Source organism: Chionomys nivalis, chromosome 9, assembly GCF_950005125.1.
Source record: "Chionomys nivalis chromosome 9, mChiNiv1.1, whole genome shotgun sequence".
NCBI classification, from domain to species: Eukaryota; Metazoa; Chordata; class Mammalia; order Rodentia; family Cricetidae; genus Chionomys; species Chionomys nivalis.
The window spans coordinates 67,434,947-67,454,473 of NC_080094.1; the positions used below are offsets into that span (position 1 = coordinate 67,434,947).

At 44.2% G+C, this 19,527-nt stretch overlaps 1 protein-coding gene across 3 annotated transcripts; it reads left to right on the forward strand.

Moving 5' to 3' along the window:
• Positions 1–2,079: 2,079 nt before the first annotated feature.
• Positions 2,080–13,634, forward strand: Arl14ep (ADP ribosylation factor like GTPase 14 effector protein). 3 transcript variants are annotated; one of them, XM_057781461.1, is made up of 6 exons: positions 2,096–2,186; positions 4,653–4,793; positions 8,012–8,497; positions 9,603–9,730; positions 10,858–11,082; positions 11,556–13,634. In XM_057781461.1, the coding sequence occupies exons 3-6, from the start codon at positions 8,072–8,074 to the stop codon at positions 11,608–11,610; spliced, it is 834 nt and encodes a 277-aa protein (XP_057637444.1). In that variant the 5' UTR covers positions 2,096–2,186; positions 4,653–4,793; positions 8,012–8,071; the 3' UTR covers positions 11,611–13,634. The 3 variants fall into 3 exon arrangements, with proteins under 3 accessions (XP_057637445.1, XP_057637444.1, XP_057637446.1); XM_057781463.1 differs by having other exon boundaries at positions 11,608–13,634; XM_057781462.1 differs by lacking the exon at positions 4,653–4,793 and having other exon boundaries at positions 2,080–2,186.
• Positions 13,635–19,527: the final 5,893 nt, after the last annotated feature.

A 19,527-nucleotide genomic window follows, 5' to 3' on the forward strand; every position in this document is an offset into this window, starting at 1 on the left:
GAGGAGATCAATGCAAAGCTGGTGGGATGTTTTAAATTTAGGAGATGAGTAAGCATGCACTTTGTGAAACATAGGCAGAATTGTGTTAAATATACGTAGTAAGTTAGTAAACTGTAAGGCATGCCAAAGTTAAAATAAATGGAAGATATGACGGAACAGAGGGTCACTTGCAGTCAAAAACGGAGTAGAAAAACTGTTACAAAAAAATCACGGTATGTCTGAACCGACGGTTTAGTCAGACCTAATTCAGTCCCATTTAGGTGGAGACACACAAAACAGTCTCAGGTTGTCTACCTACTGCCAGGTGTGGGTTGGCCCACTTCAAGTTGTTGGCGCGGGCTTGGGGGGAGGTCCTCATAGACTTCCAAAATAACACAGCCATTTGGAATCAAGGACTCAGTGGAACCACTAAACTAAACCACTCCATGAATAGAAAGAAGGGTTAACTGAGGATCAAATTACCAAGGCTATGTGGTGGTGTTGGGGGCGGGGGCAGGGAAGCATTTTAAAATGCAAAAGCAGCAGAAAAGCCATCAGGGGGAAATTTGAGCGGATGTAGGTTGTTCAGATTGGCTAGGAACAAGACACCCTTGCCCAAGACAGTTGGCCTTTGGGCAGAGTTAGGGAGGCTCCTGGAGGATTAAGAGAGGGTCCTTGTTAAACAGAAGCCTTGTCTGTTTACCTGGCCAGGGTCCTTCTGTTCTGAGCATGGTCACCAGCACTGTCTTTGAGGGGCTGCTCTGGACCTAACAGAGAAGATCCCACAAGCCCCACTGTCAGCTGAGGACTTTGGGGCAGTTGATGGGTAGTGGGGAAGAGAGAGTCAGTTTTCTTCACGGCTGCAGCTCCTGATACTCTTCCATGAATGGCCCTACACAGACACTGATAGCACTGAATGATCTCTCTCTCTCTCTCTCTCTCTCTCTCTCTCTCTCTCTCTCTCTCTCTCTCTCTCTCTTTCCCACACACACACACACTCCCTCCTTTGGAAGGGAGAAATGGTGAGAAGATTTGGGAGGAGTTTGGAGGGAGGGAAGGAAATGGAATCTAAGTCTGTGAGCGGGCACCAACTTGTCTCTTCCCTTGAGGGCTAATCCCACAGAGGTGACCTCTACTATGAAGGCGGGTCCAGTTTAAAATGACCTGCTTTCCCTTCCCTTCCAAACCCTTTGTGCCGTCCCTAAGAGTAGGACCTTGGTTAAGATCGGCTAATCTGGCTGAGTCTACCTAACTTTCTGAGGCCTGACTCTAAACTGTATAACTGTACTTTTCTTTTCTTACTTTTTGCTTCGGATGCTGGCCAGAGCTTAAGTTTGCTTTGTAAACTTAGTTTTGGACTTTTTAACTTTTTTTCTGAAGTTCTACCCTTCTACCCCAAGCTGCCTGCCCTTGCTGTCAGCCCTACTTGATTGTCTTCTCCATATTCATCCTTAGGGCAATTGAGATTAACTTGCCTGCCCTGGGGCCTGTCTTTTAGTAGCAAAATATTTTCATAGTGTATAATAAAAGAGAGGGTTTTAGAATGTATTTAGTTGGAATGAAACAAAAATAAAACATGAAGTGGGGGTGCGTGCCTTTAACCCCAGCACTCGGGAGGCAGAGGCAGGCGGATCTCTGCGAGTTCAAGGCCAGCCTGGTCTACAAGAGCTAGTTCCAGGGCAGGCCCCAAAGCTACAGAGAGACCCTGTCTCGAAAAAAGCAAAAATAAAATAAATAAAATATTGGACTTTAAATAAAGTGTCCGTTCCTGAGTTGCTTTTAACTAACTCTCCTCCAGGGTGTGAGGGTATCTGGGTACAGACGTTCAGTAACCTGCACAGGACAGATTTGCAAACGAGGTTAAGGAAGTTCGTGGTTGCTAAGAGCTTCCAAGACTCCCGATCCTCGCGGGAGGCCGCAAGCACCCCAGGGCGAACATCTGAAGCAACTCTTGCTTTGGATTGAGTCATCTCCCCTCCTCCCCAAAACCCAGCTCTTCCGCCTCCGGAGGCGGCCGCACTGGCTTCCGCTCTAGGCGGCTCCCGGCTCATCTTTATGGTGCGCGCGGCCTCTCTAGGCGTAATAGCCGTCCTCTCGGTGTCCGCGCGGGGCAGGCGGGAGTGTGGAGCACCGAGTCTGGCCTGTGCAGATCCGGTGCTTCCGGACCGAGGTGCCGGGGCAGCTCGAGTAGACCGGGCCGCACGGCTGTGAGTGGACGCCGCGGGGAGCATCTGAATGTGGGGGACCGCGGGGTAACCGGAGGAGGGGAGGGGAGGCCTGCAGGGCGGAGGGGGCTTGTGGCTTGCAGCAGCCTGGCACCTCGCCTTGCCCTGGCCGCAGCCGGTCAGCCACCGCTTCTGGGCCACAGCCTGCAGTTTTGTAGTTTGCAGTGGGAGTGGAACCCGGGGCCTCGCGCAAGCTGCGGGGCTCCACTGCCGAGCTGTACACCCCCAGCCTCATCAGTTTGGGGACTCGCTCTAGCTGAACTGCCCAAGCTATCCGCCAGCCGTCACGGCCACCTTAGTTGCGCGGGTTACAGATGCGAGTAACCGAGCCTGACTCTAGTTTTTGGTTTAGATTCGCCTGCCTTTGCCTCTGCTTCCCTCCCGAGTGCTGGGATTAAAGGCACGTGCCACCATGCCCGGCTTGTTTGTTTTTCAAAACAGTTTCTCTGTTGCCTTGGATGTCCCGGAAGCCTCTGTAGACTAGGCTGTCCTCCAACTCACAGAAATCCGCCTGCCTCTGCCTCCCAAGCGCTGGGATTAGAGGCGTATGCCACCTCGTCCGACTTTAAAAACTATTTTGTACGTATGGTATTCAGCTTGTATGTATGTCTGTGCTCCAGTGCGTGCCTGGTACCCAGGGAGGTCAGAACAAGTCTGATTCCCTTGGAACTGGAGTTAAAGAAGTTTGAGAGCCACCATGGGGCTGCTGGAAATTGTACCCAGGTTTTCTGGAAAAGCAACCAGTGTGCTCTTAACCGCCAAACCATCACTCCAGCCCTCTCTTTAAGCTTTAAATTCACAATCTTTCCTCCCGAGTCATGTGATGATTTGGTTAAGCATTTTAGTGGGTTGATTTGTTTTTGTTTTTTAAATTCCTACCCTAGTATAGTGTACATGATAGATGTGTGTTGGACTGTCTGATGGTTTGAATCATTCTGATGTGGCTATAACAAAGGGGCTTTAATGCCTGCGTCCCATACAGGGTTGGGGTGGGACTAAAAGTAACCAGGTATGATGAACAGAAAGACTTGCAGTTACTCTTTGGCATGGGTTGGTGGAAAATACTGTAGAGTGCCTGCCTTCACCCTCTGCAGTGATGCTGGGAAGAGCTGCTTTGAGTCTGTGGGATGTAAAGTTGGCTTGATCTGGTTGGAGAACATGTAACCCTTGAACTACCATACTCTGAGGAGGGTTTGCTGGGACGGCCAGTGATTGGCCAAACTTGATGGACCTAGAGAGGGAATGAGCAGTTCAGTACATTATTCATAAATAAATAGAGACACTGGAAATCCCGAGCTTCCTCTTGGATGAAATCCCCAGGGATAGAGTTAATGTCTCTTATGCCTTTAATCCCAGCGCTCAGGAAGCAGAGGCAGGTGGACCAAGGCCAGCCTGTTCTACAGAGTGAGTTCCAAGACAACCAGGCCTACACAGAGAAACCCTGTATTGGGGGGGCGTGGAGAACCTGGAGCAAATAGTTTAGTTCAATACTTGTCTGGGTGTTTTTGGAAAACAAAATGATACTGATCCATTCAGAAGTTAAAGTATAATGTATTCAGTGTTAGTATTTGTCACTAGGAATGTAGGAATGTCTAGGTATAATTTTGAAAGTATTTGAACACTTGGGTTTTATTAGAACTATTGGAAAATTTCCTTAAGTTTAGGGAGCAATAGTTCAAATTCATGAGATCAAAATTAGCAAAAAGTTTTAGGGGGGTAGTGTTTGTTAGGGACTTCTTAGTAGAAACTACTTTTCTTGCCTTGGGAATTTTTTATACTATAGTCATCAGAAAGGATGTCTGGAGCATACTGATCCTTCCTATTCGTTTCTTTAATTTATTGTTTGAGCTAGTGTTTCATTGAGCAGTCCTGGAACTCATTGGGTAGACCAAAGCTGGCCTGGAATTCAGAGATCTGCCTGTTGAAGGCATGGACCAGCAGCCTTTTACTGATTTTCCACAGAAGGGAAAGGCTGGTAAATCATTACTGTCACACAAGTGTGCATGGTGAGTTTTGCAAAAATCAACCAAGTAACTGCTTAGAAATCGGTTTAAATGAAAAGGTGTTTTACTGTAAGATGTTCATGGTGAAACAGGTAATGGAGGCCAGACTAACGTAGTCCACCGTGCGTTACGAAGGCCGTCGGACCTCCCCACCTGTTTACTGCAGATTCCATCAGACAGTGTGGTTCTGGTTTTTGCTGGGTCTGAGAGTGCACAGGTAGTAAAAGTGTTTCTGAGCTGTCATAATGGCACTCACTTTTAACCATAGCTCTTGGTAGGCAGAGGCAGACAGATCTCTAAATTCCAGGACAGAACCTGTGTTTCTGACTGTTAGTTAAGGGAGGCGTTGCATCAGTATCCTGGAAGAACAGAGCAGCCTTGAGGTAAGGGGAGCAGCATGAAGCTGTTGAAGAAATGTCTTAGTAATTGCAGACCTTGTTCCCAGCACACAGATCACATGAGTAAACAGATCCAAAGGGCTGTGCGGCAGAACTTTAACCTAGAGGAGGACAGAAAGAGCTGCAGTGAAGGATGGGGGAGTGGAGCAGAGAAGGAACAACCCATGTGCGAACTTTGAAAGCAGAATGTGAGTGACCCTCACGATGGATGGCTAGCCTGACTCTTGACACGCATAAGCTGACTGATGACTCAGGGCCACCTGCCTGGACTCAGGCTGTGTTCTTTTACACAGATAGTTTACCCAAGTAAATGGTGTTGTAGGGCCCTGAATTTTAATGTTTTTAAATTTCATTTTTTTTCTTCTGAGACCGGGTTTCTCTGTTGCTTTGGAGCTTGTCCTGGAACTAGCTCTTTTTTTTTTTTTTCTAAGATTTATTTATTTATTATGCATACAGTGTTCTGTCTGCATGTATACCTACATGGCAGAAGAGGGCAGCAGATCTCATTCTAGATGGTTGTGAGCCACCATGTGGTTGCTGGGAATCGAACTCAGGTCCTCTGGAAGAACAGCCAGTGCTCTTAACTGCTGAGCTATCTCTCCATCCCTATAAATTTCATTTTTATTGAACATTTAGTCTTTGATCAGATTATATGTGTGATGGAGGGTGGGGGGAGGCTGATGTACATGGAACCCAGAGATTGATGTTGGATGGCTTCCTCAATCATTCTCCAGTGTGTTTTGAGGCTGGGTCTCTCTGCTCTGCCTGGAGTGCCCTGTTTCAGCTAGATTCCCTAGCCAGTGAGCCCCTCCTGTCTCCATTTTCCCAATGCCAGGATTACAGTATATACCAGAGCACTTGGCTTTTGTGGGTTCTAGGGCTAACACCTGGGTCCTTATGCTTGCCTGGCTAACGCTGAGCCAGCTGTGTAGTACCAACATCCTTGTGTGAGAACGAAACACTAACTCTTGGCTATGGCATTTAAACTGAGCAGTTCCTGTGACTTGTTCTTCAGAAAATCAAGTTTAGCAAAGGCTCTGTGCATACTAGAAGGCTCTGAAAATGGGGATGTCAAATTTAGCAGATAAAGGTACAGGATTGCCCAGTTAGATATAATTTCAGACAGGTGGGATTAACCTGTATCTTTTAATGCATATCAGAAGCACAGATTGACAAAGTTGACTGATAAGCCTGTATCTGGTAACAACTATAGACAATTCAGACAGTACAGTGACTGGGACTAGGTAGATGGTTCAGTAGTTAAGAGCACCGGCTGCTCTTCCACAAGATTTAGATTGAATCCCGGCCCCCACCTAGCAGCTCACAGCTGGAACTCCAGTTCCAGGGCATCCAGTGCTTCACTTTGTAGCATTGCACCGACCCCGTAGTACACAGACTTCCATTCAGGCCAAAAACCTATACACATTTTTTAAAATGCAGTGATCGAACAGGCAGTTTAACAATTGACCCTTTGAAAATTTTTTTAAATATTTATTTCTTTATTATGTACACAGTATTCTATCTGCTTGTGTGCCTGCAGGCCAGAAGAGGGCACCAGACCTCATTACAGATGGTTGTGAGCCACCATGTGGTTGCTGGGAATTGAACTCAGGACCTTTGGAAGAGCAGGCAATGCTCTTAACTGCTGAGCCATCTCTCCAGTCCCGACCCTTCAAATATTTTAGTACTCTACGAGCTGGGATTTCTAAAAATAAACTACCTGAGTTCCAAGATAACATTTTCCCTCTTTTGAAACAGTCTAGCCAGACTAGCCTCCACAACCTTCTTAGAAGCTAAGAATGACCTTGAATTTCTGACCGTTCTGCCTCCCCAAGATTGTAGGAGTGTTCCCTCACTCCTGTTTATACAGTGTTGGGGATTGAACCCAGGGCCTTATGTCTTATTCAGGGAGTTCTGGGCAGAATGCTCTTGAGTTTTCTGTTCCAGGCCATTGTTAAGGATCCCCTCCGCATACTGAACTGTGATCATTTCTACCTTGTTTTCTCCTTCACTAACCTAGACTTTCTCCTTCGGTTCCAAGTTTTTGGATCTTTATAAGAAGTGGCAACCAGCACTTCTTTCTCATTCTCTCTTGCATCCAGATCACCCACCAAGTAGGGTGTCTTATACATAGCAACAGCCACGCAACTGCCATCATGAATTGCTGGTAGTCTCATCCCACAAGGCTTTGTCAAGGACTACAGTGTACTCTCTGCTTGTTCAGCCGATTTCAAGCCATGGTAATACTTGCATGGCTGACAGTTTGTTTCATTAACTTTCCTGAATGCACGTCGTTTACCACAGGTGGGACACCAACCCCAAATCTTAATAATGATCTACAAAGTACCTCCTGGTGAGCCAGTGAGTTTATTTGGCTTATGTTATAGAATATCAATGAGGTCATTTGTAGGGATGTAGGTAACCCTGAAACAGCTACATTATTTCAGAGGCTCACCCCATCATGAGGGACAGCTGTTTGGAGACTTTATACTTGAATCCTTCCTTCAGTTAACCTAGCACTTTCTGTGTCACTGTGTGTGCTTCTAGTCTCACTGTCAGTTAGTTGCTATGGTTACCAGACCGAAGTAATCACCACTCCAAGATGGCCGCGGGATGGTCATGCTATGCTCAGAGGAAGAAGTCATACTGCAGTGGTCTCAAGCCTTCTATCTTTTCTTGTAAAGATTTTAGCCTTTAAGCTTTGTGTGTGTGGTTCTTCATCTGTAGATCTATAGCTGGTGTTTGTTCATCCAGAAGAGATCTAATTGTCTTTTCCCGTGTTAGCCAAAAATTTTTCATTTTGATTTTTAATACCCATCTATTTATAGTACCACATTATACAACAAATTCCAATCAGTTTGTGTGTGTTTGTCTATCTACAGCAGTATCATACTGTCTTTAATTATCTTTCTAGTAAATCAGCCATTGTTTTCTTTCACATTTTCTTGGACCTTTTCTCTTTCATGCAGACCAGTTAAGTTCCAGCGTGATGGAGTAGCATTTCCAATTGTCTTTATAGATTGACATGGTACTGAATTTGTAGAATTCCATAAGGTGTCATGTGTCTTTTGCAGCTTTCGTATAATATGTAAAGCACACAGTGTTCTGTTTCCCAGCATTGTCTGTTACACCTCTGCTGGTTCTTGTTCTCTTTCTCTTCTTACATCATGTAATGTGACCTTCAGTTCTGCTGTGACGGAGTGTTCTGGTGTAGTTCTGACCTGACAAGGACTGTTTCTCACATTCCGGGACTAATTACATTCTTACTTACCCCGGGCCGTGGTGTTTCCTACTTCTTGTTTGCTGTGTTTTACTTTTAATTTCTAAAGAAGTGCTACATTTTACTACTTTTTGCAATTTTCAAAATCAGTTTTCAGTACAAATCTGTCTTTAATGTTTTCTCTAGGTTAACCTACCAAAGAAATTTCTAGTCAAAGAAAACAGGGGAAACGTGCTAGACTCAAGGATGATGGATCCATGTTCAGTGGGAGTCCAACTTCGAACCACACAAGACTGCCATAAGACCTTCTATACTCGGCACACAGGTTTCAAGACCTTGCAGGAACTGTCATCAAATGACATGCTTCTGCTTCAGCTTAGGACTGGAATGACCCTCTCTGGGAATAATACAATTTGTTTTCATCATGTAAAAATTTATATTGACAGATTTGAGGAGTTACAGAAGTCATGTTGTGACCCGTTTAACATACACAAAAAGCTAGCCAAAAAGAATCTACATGTAATTGACTTAGATGATGCCACGTTTCTGAGCGCAAAGTTTGGAAGACAGCTGGTACCTGGTTGGAAGCTTTGCCCAAAATGTACCCAAATCATCAATGGAAGTGTGGATGTTGATTCAGATGACCGCCAGAGACGGAAACCGGAGTCAGATGTATGTATAGATGCTCTTGTGCTTTCTACAGTTTGGGACTTAAGCTAGACAGAGTAACTGTAAAGAACTATATTTACATTTTTACCGCATTCCTTAGCATATAACAGATTTAAAGTTGAGGTGAAATAAAATTATGTTTCAAAATGTTTCCATACACTCAAGGTCCAGAATAAACACTAAACAAGGGCTTCGAAAGAAAAAACCTAATGTGCCCAAGACTCCAAGGCTGCAGCTTGTATTCTTGGACCTTAGGAAGGAGACATTAGGATCGGCCTTTAGATCATTGGCAGAGGCTGACTCGGGGAACTTAGATTCTTTTCAGATACTAAAGTAGCTAAATGTGTCACCTACTGGAGAGACTATACCAGGAAAAATGTCTCTTTGTGTGCGGGAATGCTTTAGAGAGAGAGAGAGACCTAGTTTATGATTGATTTTTTTTGTTTTTGTTTTTTTTTTTTTTTTTTTTTTGGTTTTGGGATGGGGGCTGACTATAATTTTAAGTTATGTGCATTGTGTTTCTCTCAGGCCCGTCTCCAGGACCAGCAATATCTGAAGGTCAGCGTAGACATTTGCTGACTATCCCTTCAGCATCTTCACCTCACTCCATTGTTCTTTCATGACCAGTTCCCCATCATTTAGTCTTGACTTTAGGTGTATAAGAACAGCTCGAAAAACAACTTATTCTTGACTTTGGATATATGAAAACATTCCAAAAGACCACTTATTTTCACCTCCTCAAATAACAGACTTAAACCCTTAAGCATCAGAATTTTGTTGTGTGAAAGCCTTATAAAAATGCTACAGTTCAGAACATGAAGCCTCATTGCTTCTCTTGGTTCTGTGCTGTTGGGTGTGTGATGGCTTTTACTGTCGTCTCTCCTTGTGGTGACAGCCATTGCTATCCTCAGTTTGCCAGTCTCTGGCAGCTGTAGTCCCAGACACTCAAATAACAAAAGCAGTGCAGATAATTAATAGTAAAGGTGGAATATAAACTAGAAGAGTGGATTTTCCCACGCACCTTCCCGAGTGGGGCTGCTCGGGGTCCTATTGAAGTCCTGTCTGGTGTGAGACTGACTAACGCTCTGATCTCCTTACCTCCGTCCAGGGAAGAACTGCTAAAGCTCTGCGCTCCCTGCAGTTCACAAACCCAGGAAAGCAGACAGAATTTGCTCCAGAAAGTGGTAAGAGGGAGAAAAGGAAGCTCACCAAGAACTCGAGCGCTGGCTCTGACAGGTAGGCTGCTGGCCGTCATCTGGAGCTGTCTGTTAACTGTTCCTAGCGGCATGGTACCTGTGTTTTTCTCTTAACTCTCAGTCCTCTGACCAGTCATTCTAAGTTGTATTCAGAATTAGTAAAAACCTTCCAAAAGCCTTGGCTGTTATTCATAGGAAAGTAAAGCATCTATTGGAATTCCAGAAGCTTCTTTCTGAAAGGTAGCATAAAGTAAACGATGTAATGTTTTGGAGTGAGAGTTAAAACGGTTGAAGAAATACCTTAGAGCTTGGCAAAGTTACTGTTTGCAGAATTTGCTACTGATGATCTCTGCTTCCTGGGAGAGAGCTGACCAAAAGGTCATTGCACTTACGAGAGCCCAAGAGTTCTTTCGATTTTGCACAGGTCCGAAGTAGACATACAGTTCTAGTACAGTCAACAGAAAGAACAAGTTATTTATAATTTATCTTTAAAATAAGTATGTCAAAAAATACTGACAAATTTATTATAAACAGGTCAGGCTATTTTCTAACTGAAATCAACATTTTTACCTTTATTCCTTCTCTTAAGTTTTTCCATTGAGTGATCTGAGATATTTTCAGACCAGATTTGCCAGAAGTCATTAAGAAACACGAAACAGATTGATTCGAGTGTAAGACCTCTAGAGAGTGTGTCCTGTGTTCGCAAGCAGTATCTGTCATTTGGTGACTAGTGAAACAAGTCACTGCTCCTTCCCATGTAAGCTGTGTGGAGCCGTGTGCACACATCCGAGTATGTGAATGTGTGCGGGTGCGTGCATATCCCATGGCCTGTGTGTGATGAGAGTCAGGGAAACTGGAGTCTGTTTGTCTCCTGCTTTGGGTTCAGGAAGCACCTCAGTTATCAGGCTCGTACGCCATCTGTTTACCATCTGAGCCACTGTAGTACCTTTTGACTTTCAGCACTTAGAGCTGCGTCACCTCCTCCCATCTGAAATTTCTTCTGCAGAGTATGAATTATGCCCGGAGCCTCGTAAATGATGTGCTGATTTAGCAGGGCTTCATCCCTACAGAAAAGTATTTATCTGCTTAATTTTTTCATTATATTATTTTCAATTAAATATTTAAAAATAGCATGTATGAAGTGCAGCTCACTGTTTTATTTTACAGACAAATTATTCCAGCGAAGAGTAAAGTCTATGACAGCCAGGGTCTGCTGATTTTCAGCGGCATGGACCTCTGCGACTGCCTTGATGAGGACTGCCTGGGGTGCTTCTATGCCTGCCCCAGCTGCGGGTCCACCAAATGCGGAGCAGAGTGCCGCTGTGACCGCAAGTGGCTGTATGAGCAAATAGAAATTGAAGGAGGAGAGATAATCCATAATAAACATGCCGGGTAATTTATAGTATAAAACTATGAGTCTTTAAACTCCTTTCTTTCTTCCTAAAGTCCTGTCGCTTGAAATGCAACTATAGCCTAAAGTTGGAAAATAAATTTGAAATACTTCAGTGTGAATTTGGTTGCATCGGGGGTGTTTTACAGTAGTTTATTTGATCTAAATTTAGATGGGTTGTTTCTCCAGAGCCAGCTTTAAGCCTCTCTGGGCCGATCTAACAAGTGTAGGTAGTTTGCACCTCTTAGGGTTCCATATGCACAGATTTCAGTAGTGAGGGTTTAGTTGAATCCTGCCCATCTCCTAGATTCGCGTTTCCCTCAGTGTACTATTAGCTGCATGGAGTTCTAACTCAGCAGTGCAGAAGTCAGAGTGTGCTTAGCGGCTGTGCTTCGTGCTCTGTGCCAATCGTGAGCTGCTTTTCCGTTCTGCCAGTGTTTGCTGTCTGTACACCTGTTATTTAATTCACTTACAGCAAAGCATATGGTCTGTTATCTCCCTGTCACCCATATGATATTTTACAAAAGTGATCACCCAAATACCTGGCCAGCAAAGAAGTAAGCAGTGACCATTGTGGATGTAAATTTGGATCAGTCGTGAATGGAATTGTAGACGTCGCTCGTCATGGGAGTCTTGCTGCCATTGCTGTTCTGGAGACAGATGTGCCTTGAGGAACCTGATGCTGGAAGCTTCTCCACATCGCTGAGGAAAGAGGCTGTGGTGAGCAAAAAGATTGTCCTAGGAAAAGTGATGGTGAAACCTTCCCATTCAAGACTATTTATTGTAAATAGATATTTTGCAACATTGGACTGGTCAGAAAAGTTCCTGTTTAGTATGTTATTAACAAAACGGGCAAATACTTCAGACTACTTTTGGGCAATAAAATAAAACTTCAGTTCTGAATACATAAACTTTTATTTTCATGTTCATTTATAGCTACAAGTTGTATTATTTTGATGGATATTTAAAGGCCATATAGCAGTTCTCATCCCCCTTGGTTATTAGCATTTCTGGTGTTGTGGCCCTGCACTGTTGTGCAAATAGACCCAGCCCTTAGCTGGGAACAGGGCCTGTGACAAAAAAATTGATCTCCGTGCAGCAGAGTTGTGGAATGTTAGACTGCTTTAAAAATGACCTGGATTCTTAGGTGCTAAGATACAGTTCTTTTCCTCCGACTAGAGATGAGCACAAATGCTCATGCTGTTGGCTTTCATGTTCTTTATGAAAATTAGTCCCTGGCAAGAATTCCTTCCTCTTTTTCCATGTAAAGCGTGAGCACAGTACATGATGAGTAAAGTAGGATTTTGTCGTGGTCGCTGTCCATTGCGGCGAAGGCACCATGGCCAGGACAACTCTTTATAAGAGGAAGCATTTTCCTGTGGGCTCACTTGCAGTTCAGAGGCTTAGGCCACTGTGGTAGAGAGCGTGGTGGTGTGCCGTCAGGTGTTGGAACAGTGTCTGAGACCTTTACATCCTTAGCCACAGGCAGAGAAAGAGGCTGGGCCTGGCCTGGACTTGTGAAATCTCAGAGCTCATCATGCCCAGTGACACACTTCCTCCAACAAGACCTTAGCAAAAAGTACCTCTCGGTGGTGATTAAGCCTTCAAATGTATGAGCCTGTGGGGCCATTTTTATTAAAATCATTGCAGCATTATTTCTGTGCCCTGAGAACTACATACATACCCATACAGTGAGGATTGAGAGTTCTGAAAATGTCACTTCAGGGGGTGATGAAAAAAATAGAGAAAGTAGAACTTAAGTTTCTGGATAGTGATCTTTGAGAGAAATCTGTATGGGTGTAGTGAGTTGACCACCAATTGAGAATGCCATTTTTGTTCATTTTGTTATCTCTATACTCACTGGTTTTTCTTTGATAAAAATTTTAACTTGGAATTAAATGTTCTTTTAAGTTAAAATTTTTCTTTGGCCCAGCTATCAGAAACTGATAGTTCTTGGATCTGAATTTCAGCTGAGCAGTATCAATAAAGCTTTTAACTACATTTTTAAATTAAAAGGCAGGATGTTTTTCCTAAGTTTAACTATTTTTGTAGGGATATAGGTAGACTCCAGTTTTATCTGGATCCTTAGGATCCTTTGATTATAGTCATCTTTTCTTATTTCTTCTTTGATTCCTAAATGTGCTTGTGCTCTTCAAAGTATTTTTTGTGTGTATTGTTTTGTTTTGTTTGCGGCAGGACCTTGCTCTATAGCAGAGGCTGGCCTGGGAGCCCTGCAGGCTTCTTACCTCAGCCATCCCAGGCTGACATGCATCTGTCACCACACTGCCAAGTTGTAGGCATTTATTTTTGCTTACAGCACGAGTCTATTTCTAATGGAGAAAGACCTTATATAAAATGGCTATATTTCAGCATTCCTTTGAACAGATCTTTTTGTAGACAGTAATAACTTTTTCCAAGGGGAAACATCTTGAACAGTTTTGCTGTTTGTTCTTTGTCCATTTGGGGACCAAACAATGAGCATATTGCAGCGTTTGTAGACAAATGTATATCTGATCTTGAGTAAACTAATAAAGACTTTATTTTAGAAACAGTGCAGGCTTGCTGTTCATTATTTTAAATGTGTGTGTGCGTGTGTACGTGTGCACTGGATGTGCAGGCCCCAGATTGATTTGGATGCTTCTCGATTCCTTGCCACTTTATTTATTGAGGCTGGACGACTCGCTGGCCCTGGAGCTTGCTGATTGGACTGTTCTAGCTAGTCAGCTTTTACAGGTGGCCACCACACCCACAAACGTGGGTGCTGGGAATCCAAACCCATCCTTACTTGAGCAGCAAGCACTTTATCCACTGAGCCAGCTTACCACTGAAAAGAATCCCTATCTGTTGTCCCTATCTGTTGTTAGGTTTGTTTAACAAGAACATTTGAATCCTTGGTAAAGTTTTACCTCCCAGAAATCCATATTTCAGTCTCTACTCACACCCCTCTCAACCTACCAAAAGGGAGGTTGGTTGACTGTGCCGAACAAGGGGGCAGGTCCTAGCTGGACCAACCTTTCACGTGAAACTTCCCACTTAAATCATAGTCACCTTGTGAAAAAACTTAGTGTTTATTGAAAGTTCATGTGACACCTTAGGTTTTGCTGACATCTGCTGGTGTCTCCTTGAAAATAAATATCAAAGACCCAACAGTTTATGAACCTAGGAGCCAAATAACCCTTTAGCTTTGTAAGTTGGTTCTATTAGGTGACATCAAAGTTGTGGAAAGCAAACTCTATTTTGGAAACTAAAAGTGTATTATTACTTGGTGAGCACCATGGTTATCTTGGGAGGTCAGAGGACACCTAGATTTATTTCTCTCCTTCCACCTTTACATGGGTATCCAACTCAGTTCACCAGACTTTTGCCAGATGAGCCATCTTCTGCCCCTTTGTTTGCTGATCAGTAATGTCCCCAGAATCCTGAAAAAATCATGCCGGAACTGATAAGAGTGGAAGAGAGGCGTTGTCACTGTAGGAGCCAGCCATGATAAGCTAAATATGAACAGATCACCCGAAGGAAGTTCTTTACTTCCAACCCTTATCACCTGCCAGAGTAGGACTCAGTCATCAATAAATTAATAGAGGCCAGAGTTTCAGTAGTTTACCCTGAAGCAATACCTGGTTGCAGGAAGAACTACAGATTACCTGAGCACCAGCCAAAAACAGATCAAAGGAAATGCCTAAGGTTCCAACAGCTGTAAGTAGGATCACCTACCAGCACACTCACCAGGACACCCCTAGACAAATGTCAGCCAATCAGGGGTCCTGAACCTCAGAAAACCCTCACCCCCACCTTTACTACTATAAAAACCCAATTCTAACTGAGCGCGGGGCTCTCCGTTTATTCCAATATGTTGGATATGCAGAGAGACCAAGTTTGCAAACTTGCACAAAATAAAGGCTCTTTGCTTTTACATATGGGACTCGGTCTTTTTGTTGGCCTTTGGGAGACTTCACAGATTTGGGCATAACAGTAGCCAGTGGTGGGAAGCCAGGCTTGCTCCCGAAAGGCCTTGGGATTGGGTCTGGTTCAAATTACTCTAAAACCACAGATAAGGTGGCAGGCAAGCAAAATTAGGTGTAAGTAGCATTCCGTGGGTTGCTAAGGACAACAACCATTGTTTCCTCTGTTCCTCCAGGTCATTCTGCTTTAGGTAACAAGTCATACCTGGCAAATGGACAGTAGGAACAATGCTTAAAGTTACTAAGTAGATCAGTAAATCAGCATCCAATGGTTGGGCTGTGCTGCCATAGTCTACTTCAGCGGAGTTACTGATGTACGTTGCGACATCTAGTTGAGTGGATTGTATAGCACACACCTGACTGAATCAGTTTCTCTGGAGAACAGTAACTGATATCATAATGCAGTTAACTTCTGCCCTGAAATAGTTCCCAGAAAGACCCTGGCTTTAAATCTAGGTTAAAAAAAAAAAAAAAAAAAGCCCTTGTCTAGGTTTTCTTTTATGCAACTGTGTAGGGAGCACAGCCTAGAGAAGCAGTGGAGGAGCTGGAACCCTTCTGCAGCAGGCCTGCCCTCTACTGAAGGAACAGAGATGCCTGGTCACCTTGACTGTGACCTGGGTTCCTTCGTTATTCTAGGAGCTAAGCACCTTCTGAACTCTCTTTGTGAAAGAGTACTCTGCATCTCCCTAGCAATAGAATCCATCCTTATGCTTATTAGAGATCCTTCCTTTGGGCCCTAGCCCTGAGCACTGTTTCCCAATCAATAGAGCTCATTCTGATGTTAAAGATTTCAGAGACTGCTGGAGCAGGGTGTTTTGCATGGGAATTTTGAGGAAGCCATTCCTGTTTTCATTCTCACCTCTTCCGAAGTTCTTTCATACCTGAGGGCTGTGCCATCTGTAGGGACACCCTTCCCCCCAAGGCAGCTACGCAACTACGTCTTGCTTTATGAAGTGGAGATATTTTGTCTCTGTTCTCTTACATTGAGAAAGGGTTTCTGGGTGGGAAGTCGGGGGTCAGGGATTTCAAGCCAGTCCCTTCCATCACACTCTTTATTTTGCATATGGAGAAAATGCCTTTAACTCCCTACCTGATCAGAAGGACGCTTGACCCACGAGCCCTGTTTAAACATACATTGGTGGTGGTGGTGGTGCATGACTTCAGGAGGCAGAGGCAGGCGGATCTCTGTGAGTTCAAGACCAACATGGTCTACAGTGTGAGTTCTAGGACAGGCTCCAAAGCTACACAGAGAAACCCTGTCTCAAGAAAACAAACAAACACAAAAATTGTTGCCAGCTACAAAAACCTATGAGAATGTGCAGCCTCCTAAAATTCCCACCAGGTGGGGCTAGAGCAATGACTCAATCCTTAACACCGTAGTCTTCCAGAGGACCTGGGTTGTGTTTCTAGCACCCACACGACGGCTCACAACTGTCTGTAACTCAAGTTTCAGGGGTCCAGAAGAGGGTATCAGATTCTCCAGGAAATGAAATTACAGATTGCGAGCTACCATGTGGGTGCTAGAAACAACCCTGGTCCTCTGGAAGAGCAGCAAATGATCTTAACCACTGAACCATCTATCTAGGCCTATCTGGCTTTTTTTTTTTTTTTTTTTAATATGGTTCTAGGGATTGGACTCAGGTCTCCTTGCCTCTTTTTTTTTTTTTTTTTTTTTTTTTTTTGGTTTAACTTTATTCTGAGAATGTCAGCAGAAGTTCAGTGGTCTTTTCCAGACCCAGTGTCAATGCCCCCTTTTCCTGTTAGCATTCATCCCTCTGTCCTTGAGAAGCTGTGGTTCCAGTCAGCCCACAAGGTTCAGATAGGTTTACTTTGGTGATTCTGGATTTCTTTGTGAGGCCTGGCCTTAGAGGGTCTACCACCACCACCACCACCACCACCACTACCACCACCACCACTACCACCACCACCGCTACCACCACCACCGCCACCACCGCTACCACCACCACCGCTACCACCACCACCATCACCACCACTACCACCACCACCGCTACCACCACCACCGCTACCACCACCACCACCACCACTTGAAGCCATCATGAACTTCCTTTTTTTTTTTTTTTTTGGTTTTTTTTTTCGAGACAGGGTTTCTCTGTGGTTTTGGAGCCTGTCCTGGAACTAGCTCTGTAGACCAGGCTGGTCTCGAACTCACAGAGATCCGCCTGCCTCTGCCTCCCGAGTGCTGGGATTAAAGGTGTGCGCCACCATCATGAACTTTCTACATGTAAATAAATATACAACTAGCCGGGCCACCCAGCCAATGAATTACGTATCTTTTGGCTGAGGTCAGAGTGGGACAGGTGAGAATTGATCAGCTTACAAGAGACTGACTGAAACTCAGTTCTACGTCTGCTGAACAGAAATGTTTTACTAGCTCAGGCTGAATAATTAGCTTCTTGGACAATTACAACTGTGTCATTTAGTTCATCATTTATATCACAACACTAGAAAATTACATTCAAGCATCAACTGCTCACGTTCCTCCCTCTGTCCTTGCCATATCTCCTTGAAATAATACAGACGAAAGCAGTGGACTCAACCCACAAGAGTCACGGGTGGAGCTCCTGGATCCTGTTGTCTGAAGTAAAACCTGGAGTTGTGTGGCCCCTTCGTTCATCATCTCCTTTTGCACTCCGTCATGTGATGTTTGAATATAAGTTCCTGGCAGGAGGAAAGTCTATTCAAAGAATTCCAACTGAGCTCCAGTGTGGAGTGGCTTCTTTAGAACCCACTCCCAAGCTGTCATTCCTACCCTGAATCTTGGCCAGATCGCTAGTTCCTGTGAATCTTAGTTTGGTGGAGCATGAACTGGAGTCATTTGGCCCGAAAGGCTAAAGCGCTACAACAGTATTCAGACACCTGCAATATAGCTATCCATTGTCACTATTTTTGTTGGCCTTGCTTCTAAAACTCTGGATATAGTTGAAATTGTTTGAATACTCACAGCATTCTCTACATAACCCTATGCTTCCCCTGTTTACTGAGGCAAGCAGATCTTCCTTCGGCTTCCAGCCTGAGTTCCTTCCTTTTCATCTCTCTCCTGAAGAGGCAGCTTCTGCCCCTTTCCCTTCTCTCTACTTCTCCCCTTCCTCCCTCTCTCTCTCTCCCTTTCTCTCTCTGTCTCTCTCTCTTTCTATCTCTGTCTCTCTCTCTACTCTTCTCCCTTCTCCCCTTCCCCACTTCCCCTCCATAGCCCACTAAATAAATACCCACTTTCTCTGCATGATGTGCCTATTCATGTCTCTGTCTCTCATTTATGTGGCTCCCTGCCTGGGACCAGCTGCCTTCATAGCCAGCCATGGTCTTGGGACCCACTGCCCACTGCATCCACTCAGAGGAATGGCACCATTTTATTTTTACCGTTAACAGTCTCTATAGGTGCTTGGGTCTGTGACACTGATAAAGGGGATGTGAAGATGTGGGTCCCACCAAACAGAAGGAACCCTGCAAAGGACAGCCCTTGATATGTCATTTCCGGTAATGACAGCTTCAAAAAGTCAAATGTACAGTTGACGATATCTTAGGATATGTTTAACATGGTAGAGATGTTTATATGTTTTAATCCTTTTCTTCAGTTTTGAAAATTAAAGCAACAGCATAAAAAATTCTCAATCTCAATTCAAAGTTCTCATCTCAAAGGGAGAAAGAAGTAATTTATTCTAGAGCTAAGAATGAGTGATCATGACCCAGGAACTCAGAGTTAGATGACCTCGAATACCAGGTTCAAATGTAACCGTTCTCATGAAGTTTCTATAGGTTCAAAGAAAGTCATAAATCAAGCTGCTTTTCAAATACATTGATAGAAAATGTCAGGGGAATCAGTGAAAGCAAGGTGGAGAACCCCCGCGGTCTTCGGATGTTCTCCGATGACTTTGCTAGCCTCTAGGCTGGGTTGATGGTAGTGAGGGACTGTTTGTACTCTCCAGCAGGATTTGCAGAGGATTTACAAGGATGTCAGGTCATACACACACAGGTAGGCAAGCAATCACTAAGGGGCTATGATAGCCCAATATGGCTGGGCTCCAGTCCAGCATCCCGACCTTTCCTGCCTCCGGGCAGTCCCTGAAGTTCTAGTCAGTCAGCCTTGGAGACTATTTAAGGTGAGCAAAAACTCTCCAGGAACTTCAGTTAACGGAGTAGACTACCTTCAGCACACATTTCATAGTTTGATGTATTTCTGCAGTTTCTGTTCCAAAACATCTTTGCCAAGTCACACTGATTTCCTTTAAAAGAAAAAAAAATGTTGATTTAAAATTTTGATGAACTTAAATCTTCTGTTTGTCATAACTTTGCAATCATGGAAAACTTCAGGAAAAAGGTAGGGGAGTAGAGAAAACGGGTCTTATCCTATCCAGGTGGCTATAACAAAGTGTCTTGAACCAGGAAGCATATAAACAAGGTAAGTTTATTTCCCGCAGTTCTGGAATCTGGGGAACCCAAGACTAAAGGGCTGGTAGGGTCCGTGAA

Excerpts from the sequence above, each read along its gene's own strand:
- Arl14ep (XM_057781462.1), top strand. The coding sequence starts at position 8,072 with ATGATGGATCCATGTTCAGTGGGAGTCCAACTTCGAACCACACAAGAC. Across the intron at positions 9,731-10,857 it reads TCGAGCGCTGGCTCTGACAG|ACAAATTATTCCAGCGAAGA; the intron begins GTAGGCTGCTGG and ends TTTATTTTACAG. Across the intron at positions 11,083-11,555 it reads ATCCATAATAAACATGCCGG|CAAAGCATATGGTCTGTTAT; the intron begins GTAATTTATAGT and ends ATTCACTTACAG.